This window comes from Theropithecus gelada, chromosome 4 (genome assembly GCF_003255815.1).
Source record: "Theropithecus gelada isolate Dixy chromosome 4, Tgel_1.0, whole genome shotgun sequence".
NCBI classification, from domain to species: Eukaryota; Metazoa; Chordata; class Mammalia; order Primates; family Cercopithecidae; genus Theropithecus; species Theropithecus gelada.
Genome location: NC_037671.1, coordinates 151,983,326 through 151,993,115, shown reverse-complemented (window position 1 = coordinate 151,993,115; position 9,790 = coordinate 151,983,326). Strand labels below are relative to the sequence as shown.

Sequence of the window (9,790 nt, the reverse complement as noted above, 5' to 3'; positions counted from 1 at the left end):
CAGTGGCTCACACCTGTAATCCCAGCACTTTGGGAGGCCGAGGTGGGCAGAATGCCTGAGGTCAGGAGTTTGCCACCAGCCTGGGCAACCGTGAAACCCTGTCTCTACTAAAATACAAAATTTAGCCGGGTGGGCAGTGGGTGCCTGTAGTCCCAGTTCTTTGGGAGGCTGAGTCAAGAGAATCACTTGAACCCGGAATGTGGAGGTTGCAGTGAGCTGAGATTGCACCACGGTACTCCAGCCTGGGTGACAGAGTGAGACGCCATCTCAAAAAAAAAAGAAAAGAAAAAGAAAAAGAAATTAAGAAACTTCATGGTTCTATGAATCACCAGATAATAATGTATCTCTATTTTCATTTCAGAAAGAAACACATCATGCACTACAAGTCTCTTTAAATAAACATTGTGTACTGGAGGCCTAAGAATCAGAGCTACTCTTTCTGGGCTCCAAAAAACTGGGTGCTGCACACTACAGTGCTATCACTGAGTGAGTTGCTCCTGAGCTGTGGGGTAAACTCATTTGAGCTCTCTTCTGAATTCCACTCAAATGCTCTTTGAATGATGGCTACCAGATTTCCTACACAGACAAGAGGAAATAGAAGGTATGTACTTTATTGAAATAAGGCAGACTCCATACCCCTGCATCCATTTTGCTCAAGAAATGAGCAAAAGAAATGTTTACTCTAGGTTTCAAAGCCAGTTGATGATGCTAGAATATACCCAAGCCTGCCACACAGACCAGAGACAGATCAAGTCACAAGTTCCATAAAGTGGAAATTAGTTTTTGCAACAGTCAGGAGTACATTTAAAAACAAACAAACAAACAAACAAACAACAACAAAAAAAACCTGTCTAAATATTTCAGATGAAAAGCTCCCTCTGATATGGCTAAAATGCACACTATATCCCAATTTCTTTTCTTTTTCCACCTTCAGGCACTGCTACATAAACCTGTCAGTGTTATTAATGCTTCTCAGTATATTATTCCATGGATTACTAAATATGGGAAGATCAGATAAAGAGGTCCTTAAAATAAATAAACGTTATTGCCGTTGTAGGATGAACAGTTCTGCCCTTCCCTTTTCTATGGCTTAGGGTGCTGCAGGCCCCCACAGAGGAGTGTGTGCCATAGAAAATAAAATAAACTAGCTCCATCAAATGCTCAAACAATAAGCTATAGAACAAAAATGCACTCTCTCAAAATCTTAAAAAATAATTTACTGTAATAAAAAGTTTCCAGAGTATTGTTAGCTGAGATTTTCAACTATGACTATCATTCAACTGTGACTGTTATGTTGTACTTCAAACCATTTTGCACAGTTACTGCATAATAATGTTTTTAAGTTATTTGGCTTTTCCTTCACATCGTGTTTCTTTTCCAAAACCTATAAATAACCTGGAAATGACAAGTGTAGATGGTTTCAGAAGTTTGATAGTGATCCTCTTCATGTAGAGACTATGATCTACTCTGCGGCCTCAAATGCTATTTGTTCTCCACCCTGCCCCTGTCACACCCTGGTCTTTGCCCACGTTTCAGGTAAGTGGGACTGGTTGTCTCTGTTTTCACACAACAGGTCATCTTTATTCACTCCTTTCATGTTTATTTACCCTGCCAAATTAACAACTCTTATTTATATTTTCTTTCTACCTTCCATTCTTCCTTTCTTCTTTCCTGCCTTCCTTCCTGCCTTCCTTCCCTCCCTCCCTCCTCCCTTCCTCCCTTCCTCCTTTCCTCCCTTCCTCCCTCCCCCTTCTCTTCCCTCCTTCCCTCTTCCCTTTCCCTTCACTTCTCCTTCTCCACTCCCCTCCCCTTCCCTTCTCCCCTCCCCTCCTATCCCCTCCCCCACCTTCCCTTCCCTTCCTGTCATCCAGCCACTGAGTAACTACTTTACCTAGACCCTGTGCTTGGCTTTTAATACCTTTTTCTTTTGTGTCAATCCTCCAACATTGATTCTTTTAAGATATGAAAATGGAAACAAACCAGTGTTGTTTAGTGACCAACATATTGCTCTGTCATATAACTAAGGATTTGATATCAAAAGTAAAATAAACTCAAATGCATATTAAATTAGAATGAGAAAGTATTTTCTCTTTAGGAAGTTGTATTAGTTGATTCCGGCATTGCTATACAGAAATATCTGAGACTGAGTAGTTTATAAGAAAAGAAGAGGTTTTGTTGGCTCACGGTTCTACAGGCTGTACAGGAAGTATAGCAGCAGCTGCTTCTGGGGAGGCTTCTGAAAGCTTCCAATCACTGAGGAAGGCCAAGCGGGAGCTTGTGCCTCACATGGTGAAAGCAGGAGCCAGAAGAGAGGGGGGAGGTGCCACATACTTTTAAAAGACCCAATCTTGTGAGAACTCACTCACTATCTCTAGGACAGTATCAAGGGGATGGTACTAAACATATCATGAGAAATCTGCCCACATAATTCAGTCACCTCCCATCAGGCCCTACCTCCAACATTGGGGATTGCATTTCCAACATGAGATTTGAGCAGGGATGACACATCTATATATCAGAAGTCACACGTGGAAATAGAAAACATATGAGAAATTGGACAGTTACACAATGAAGAGATGGAAGATTTTTACTGGTAAGAGCCAATGTCCCAAAATGTGAAAATCAATGGAACAACCAAACTGATTTCAAAAAGAATTTAGGCCAGGTGTGGTGGCTCATGCTTGTATTCCCAACATTTTGTGAGGCTGAGGCAGGAGGATGGCTTGAGCTCAGGAGTTCAAGACCAACCTAGGTAACAGTGAAACCTCATCTCCACAAAAAATAAAAAATTAGCCAAGCATTTTGACACGCGCCTGTACTCCTTGCTACTCAGGAGGCTGAGGTGGGAGGGTCGTTTGAGCCTGGAAGGTCGAGGCTGCAGTGAGCTGTTCCATTCTGGTGACAGAGTGAGATCTTGTCACACACACACACACACACACACACACAAATGTAATTCAACTTGATTTGTGTTTATAGAAGGGAATAAATGTTTTGTGCATTGGATTTGTTAATTAAGAAAAAGAGCACAAAGGTAGTATTGAGAGGTGACAACATGCTAGCAGTCCTCACCAGAAGGGGCAAGACGGGTTGAATTCGTCATGGGACTGTTTGGAAAAACCCGGGAGAAGCCTCCCAAAGAACCAGTCAATGAGTGGTCATTGAAGATAAGAAAGGAAATGAGAGTTGTGGACAGGCAAATAAGCGATATCCAAAGAGAAAAAGAAAAAGTGAAATGGTCTGTGAAAGATGCTGCCAAGAAGGGCCAGAAGGATATCTGTGTAGTTCTGGCCAAGGAGGTGATCAGGTCAAGGAAGGCTGTGAGCAAGCTGTATGCATTCAAAGCACACATGAACTCAGTGCTGATGGGGATGAAGAACCAGCTCGCCGTCTTGTGAGTGGCTGGTTCCCTGCAGAAGAGCACAGAAGTGATGAAGGCCATGCAACGTCTTGTGAAGATTCCAGAAATTCAGGCCACCATGAGGGAGTTGTCCAAAGAAATGATGAAGGCTGGGATCATAGAGGAGATGTTAGAGGACACTTTTGAAAGCATGGACGATCAGGAAGAAATGGAGGAAGAAGCAGAAATGGAAATTGACAGAATTCTGTTTGAAATTACAGAAGGGGCCTTGGGCAAAGCACCCAGTAAAGTGACCGATGCCCTTCCAGAGGCAGAACCTTCAGGAGTGATGGCTGCCTCAGAGGATGAGAAGGAGGAAGAGGCTCTGGAAGCCATGCAGTCCCAGCTGGCCACACTCCGCAGTTAGGGGCTGCCTAGCCCACTGGGTGTGCTCACACTCCGCTCAAGAACTGCCATTTTATGTATCTCTTGCACTACATCTCTGTTGTGAGGACTACCATTTTGGAGAAGGTTCTGTTTGTCTCTTTTCACTCCATGCCCAGGTTTTGGGATCACAAAGGGATTGTTCTTGTAAAGGTGGCATAAATAAATGCATCACTTTTAGGAGTATAGACAGAAATATCTTATTGTGGGGAGGGGAAAGAAATCCATCTGCTCATGAAGCACTTCTGAAAATACAGGTGATTGCTTGAATGTCCAAAACTCTACTTTCGTCTATAAAACACTATATAAATGAATTTTAATAAATTTTTGCTTTAGCACTTGGCCCCACTGTAGATTGCCCTGTGCAGTAAACTTTCCAGGTGTTGGCTTCCCCAGATTACTTCATTTGTTGGGCGTGGAAAGAGTTGCTATGGCCAGGCATATGGGATTTGGAAGCTCAGCAGAAATGACTTCTGCTCTGCAGATGCTGCTCCCCAGCTTTCACAGACATGGTGTGGCAGCCGTTCTTCTATCTATTTAACCAAGAGGATGCTTGGGAATTGTGCTGTTTTTCCTGTTGGCTGGTGGCTGTAGTATGTCCTAGGGTGTGTATGTGGGTCTATTTAGAGCTTCTGTCCCTTCCTTCCCATTGCAAGTTGCACCCAGATCAGAAGCTGTAAGACTAGGTCTCTTTCACCTCTCAGTGCCTGTCCCTGCTTTGAGCTGGTTGTCTTGTGCATGGGACATGGGCCTTCCTATCCTTGTTTTCTCAAAGTCAGGAGCTGACCAGGAGCACACGAAGATGTGGTCATGCATCCTAACCAACATTCACTCATCCGGGACATTATTGAGATACATTTATAAATCATTTCAGCAGTAGCACTTTGTATGTGTTGAGAGGTTACAGAGCTTTTCAACATATGCAATCTCATTTAGTCTTTACAAATAAGGAAAACAGCTCAGTTTGGGAAGTATCAGAGCTGGGATTCAAACCCAGATCCTCTGGTCCAAGTTGTATGTGCACTGAACTAATCAGGCAGGAAAAAAGCCCAGTCACTGTCTTACAGATTGGTTTTCATATATTATAGCAAAATCCTGAAACAATAGGGTCCTTCCAGTCTTATCATACAAAATGGCATTCTTGGCTGGGTGCAGTGGTTCATGCATATAATCCCAGCGCTTTACAAGAGTGACACAGGAGGCTCTCTTGAGAATAGGAGTTCAAGACCAGCCTGGGCAACATAGCAAGATCCTGTCTCTACCAAAAAAAAAAAAAAAAAGAAGTCATTCTTGAGTCCAGAGGACCCTCCTATTACTCTTGATTTCATCTTTATAGTTTAAAAAATTTTTTTTAAATCGGTTGTAGGTTCACAGCAAAATTGAACAAAAAGAAATTTCTCATATATCTCCTGCCCTCACACATGCATAGCCTCCCACTACTATCAATATCCCACATCAGACACATCATTATTGCCCAAAGTCCATAATTTACATGAGGATTCACTCTTGGTATTGTACATTGTATGGGCTTGCCAAATGTATAATGATATCTACAATTATGGAATCATACAGAATAGTTTCACTGCCCTAAAACTTCTCTGTGCTTCACCTATTCACCCCTTTCTTTCCTAATCCCCTGGCAACCACTTTAAAAAATTTATTTTAGGTTCAGGGGGTACATGTGCAGGTAAACTCGTGACAAGGGGGTTTGTTATACAGATTATTTAGTGACCCAGGTACTAAGCCTAGTCCTCAATAGTAATTTTTCTGGTCCTGTCCCTTTTCCTACCTTCCACCTTCAGGTAGGCCCCAGTATGTTATTCCTTTGTGTCCATGTTATTTCACTCCCACTTACAAGTGAGAACATGCAATATTTGGTTTCCTGTTCCTGTGATAGTTGTTAAGGATAATGGCCTCCAGCTCCATCCTTGTTCCTGCAAAGGACATGATCTCATTCTTTGGCAACCACTTTTTACTGTCTCCCTAGTTTTCCCTTTTCTAGAATGTCTTATTGGAATCATACACTATGTAGCCTTTTCAGACTGGCTTCTTTCACTTAGTAATATGCAATTAAGGTTCCTCAGGGATAGTATGAGATGCCACCCGGCATTTACAGGAAAAGACTTCTAAAATCAGACGCCTTTCAAACTCTTATACCAACCTCTGGAATTGGCAGCATGGCTTTTCCCCTTTCTAGGTCCCATGGCAGCCATTTTGCTGTTACTCACCTTTGGGCCCTATATCTTTAACCTTCTTGTCAAATTTGTTTCCTCTAGAATCGAGGCCATCAAGCTACAGATGGTCTTACAAATGAAACCCCAAATGAGCTCAACTAACAACTTCTACCAAGGACCCCTGGACCAACCCACTGGCATTTTCACTGGCCTAGAGAGCTCCCCTCTGGAAGACACTACAACTGCAGGGCCCCTTCATCGCCCCTATCCAGCAGGAAGCAGCTAGAGCGGTCATCGGCCAAGTTCCCAACAGCAGTTGGGGTGTCTTGTTTAGAGGGGGGATTGAGAGGTGACAACATGCTAGCAGCCCTCACTCTGGGTGCCTCCTCTGCCTTGGCGTCCACTCTGGTGGCACTTGAGGAGCCCTTCAGCCCACCACGGTACTGTGGGAGCCCTCTCTGGGCTGGCCAAGGACAGAGCCGGCTCCCTCTGCTTGCGGGAATGTGTGGAGGGAGAGGTGCCGGCGAGAACCGAGGCGGCGCTCAGGGCTCACCGGCCAGCGCACTCGGAGCACCAGTGGGCGCCGCCAGCCCCAGACAGTGAGGGGCTTAGCTCCTGGGCCAGCAGCTGCAGAGGGTGCGCTGGGTCTGCCAGCAGTGCCAGCCTGCCAGGCACTCAAATTCTCGCTGGGCCTCAGCTGCCTCCCGGTGGGGCAGGGCTCAGGACCTGCAGCCCGCCATGCCCGAGACTCCCCCTGACACTCTAGGGTCCTGCACAGACGGAGCCTCCCCAACGAGTGCCACCCCCTGTGCCACAGTGCCCGGTCCCATGGACCGCCCAAGGGCTGAGGAGTGCGGGCTCACTGCACAGGACTGGTGGGCAGCTCCGTCTGCAACCCCAGTGTGGGATCCACTAGGTGAAGTCAGGTGGGCTCCTGGGTCTAGTGGGGACTGGGAGCACTTTTATGTCTACCTAAGGGATCCTAACGGCACCAATCAGCACTCTGTGTCTAGCTCAGGGTTTGTAAATATACCAGTTGGTACTCTGTATCTAGCTAAGCTAGTGGGGACTTGGAGAACTTTTCTGTCTAGCACTCTGTGTCTAGCTCAGGGATTGTAAACACACCAATCATCACCCTGTCAAAACAGTCCAGTCAGCTCTCTGTAAAATGGACCAATCAGCTCTCTGTAAAATGGACCAATCAGCAGGATGTGGGTGGGGCCAGATAACGGAATAAAAGCAGGCTGCCAGAAGCCAGCCAAGGGCAATCCGCTTGGGTCCCCTTCCACACTGTGGGAGCTTTATTCTTTCACTCTTTACAATAAATCTTGCTGCTACTCACTTTTCGGGTCCACACTGCCTTTAAGATCTGTAACACTCACTGCGAAGGTCTGCAGCTTCACTCCTGAAGCCAGTGAGACCATGAACTCACCAGGAAGAACAAATAACTTCAGACCTGCTGCGGTTAAGAACTGTAGTACTCACCAGGAGGGTCCGCAGCTTCATTCTTGAAGTCAGCGAGACCAAGAACCCACCAATTCCGGACACAGTAGAATAGAACACAGTATATAGTACCATTAATTTAGAGTTGAATTAGAAAGATGGAGGAATAGGAAGAAAATTAAAAAGAAGAAGATAAAAGGAAAAAATAATATATAAACAAAGACACAAAACAGACACAGGATAGGGTAGGGAAAGAATGAGAAGAATAATTTATGTTGAACACAGTCAATATCAGGCACTATATTCGTGCTTTGTTTATAGACTTAATTAAACCCATATAGAACTCTGAAAAGTAGGCATTACTTTGTTTAATAGATGGATATTATTAGCTAAGAGTGGAAAGAGGATATACGTATCTCCCCACTTCTCATAGCTCTGCCTTTGGGATCAGCTTATTAATACAGCCATTCTGCTCTCCTCCTGTTTCAAGGGAACAGGCTCAGCCCCTGTGTGACAAATCTGCTGCAATTGACTCAAGAGAGCTGTGTGATTTCAGGGGTGAGTATTACGAAACCAGTGAACAAATATACTTAAGTCTCATTCTCCAAAATACTGTTGCAAAAACACTGCATAACAAAGAAACACAAAATTTCAGTGGCATCTGGTAATAAGTATTTATTTCACTTCTAGATGTGTGGGTCAGATGGTGAGGCTCTCCTCCCTTGTGTGTTGTTTGTTCATTTGTTTGTTTTGAGAGAGAGTCTCGCTCTGTCGCCCAGGCTGGAGTGCAGTGGTGCCATCTTGGCTCACTGTTGCCTCCGTTTTACAGATTCGAGTGAGTCTTGTGCCTCAGCCTCCCTGCCAAGTGCCACCAGGCCAGCTAATGTTTGCTGTTTAGTAGCGATGGTTGCACCATGGTGGCCAGGCTGGTCTCACTCCTGACCTCAAGTGATCCACCCACCTTAGCCTTACAAAGTGCTGGGATTACAGGCAAAAGCCACAGTGTCCAGCCTGCATGTGTTCACTCGGGGGTCTCAGCAAAAGAAACACCAGCTACCAAGGGAAGCTTTCTGCATAAGAAGAGCAGAAGAGCAGAGGTACAAGAGGGCAAGCTCTCCTCCTCGAATACATTTCAAGTATTTGAAATGCCTCAAATATGTTTACATCCTATTGACCAAAGTAAAGCCACTGGGATAGACACTTTGCTTTAGAGTGAGTGGCAAAGGGCAAAGCAGCAGATACAGGGAGAGAGAAAGAATGCGGTCAATAATTTAATTTACCACACTCTAAAATCCCCAACAATTATAATCAAGAAAAATAGAAACATGCAGGCAGCTTAGTAGGCATTTGAGGTGTTCATGTTTTTCCCCCCACTTCCACTAGCCAGCTATACTTTCAGTTCTCTGAATGAACCATGCTGTTGCATACTTCTGTGTCCGAAATTGGTGGGTTCTTGGTCTCCCCGACTTCAAGAATGAAGCCACGGATCCTCGCAGTGAGTGTTACAGTTCTTAAAGATGGTAGTCCGGAGTTTGTTCCTTCAGATGTTCAGATGTGTCCGCAGTTTCTCCCTTCTGGTGGGTTCATGGTCTTGCTGTCAGGAGTGAAGCTGCAGACCTTCATGGTGAGTGTTACAGCTCTTAAAGGCAGTGTGTAGCCAAAGAGTGAGCAGCAGCAAGATTTACTGTAAAGAGTGAAAGAATAAAACTTCCATAGTGTGGAAGGGGACCCAAGCGGGTTGCCACTGGCTAGCTCAGGGAGCCTGCTTTTATTCCGTTATCTGGCCCCACCCACATCCTGCTGATTGGTCCATGCTATAAAGAGTTGATTGGTCCATTTTACAGAGAGCTGATTGGTCTGTTTTGACAGAGTGCTGATTGGTGCGTTTACAATCCCTGAGCTAGACACAGAGTGCTAGACAGAAAAGTTCTCCAAGTCCCCACTAGGTTAGCTACATACAGAGTACTGATTGGTGTATTTACAAACCTTGAGCTAGACACAGGGTGCTGATTGGTGTATTTACAATCCCTGTATTTACTATCCCTTAGCTAGACATAAAAGTTCTCCAAGTCCCCACTAGACTTTGGAGCCCAGTTGGCTTCACCTAGTGGATACTGCACCAGGGCTGAAGGTGGAACTGCACTCCTCAGCCCCTTGATGGTTGATGGGACCCAGCACCGAGGTGCAAGGGGCCACAATCATTGGGGAAGCTCCAGGCACGTGGGGGCCCACCGCGGGGGCGGGGGCCAGGAGGGAGCGGTTCTGGCATTTAAGGGGTGGCCTGCCCCTTCACACCTGTGGGTGTTTCTCGTTAGGTGGAACTAGAGACTTGAGAAAAGAAATGAGACACAGAGACAAAGTATAGAGAAAGAAAAAGGGGGCCCAGGGGACC

At 45.3% G+C, this 9,790-nt stretch overlaps 1 protein-coding gene across 1 annotated transcript; it reads left to right on the top strand.

The window, feature by feature from the left end:
* Positions 1-3,098: 3,098 nt before the first annotated feature.
* On the top strand, positions 3,099-4,129 carry LOC112622897 (charged multivesicular body protein 3-like). Its single transcript, XM_025382904.1, has 2 exons — positions 3,099-3,314; positions 3,435-4,129. The coding sequence occupies exons 1-2, from the start codon at positions 3,099-3,101 to the stop codon at positions 3,762-3,764; spliced, it is 546 nt and encodes a 181-aa protein (XP_025238689.1). The 3' UTR covers positions 3,765-4,129.
* Positions 4,130-9,790: the final 5,661 nt, after the last annotated feature.

Bases quoted from the DNA above. Each gene is read 5' to 3' on its own strand.
- LOC112622897 (XM_025382904.1), top strand. From the start codon at position 3,099: ATGGGACTGTTTGGAAAAACCCGGGAGAAGCCTCCCAAAGAACCAGTC. The intron at 3,315-3,434 runs GCTGTGAGCAAG...GAAGTGATGAAG, and splicing joins AGGTGATCAGGTCAAGGAAG to GCCATGCAACGTCTTGTGAA.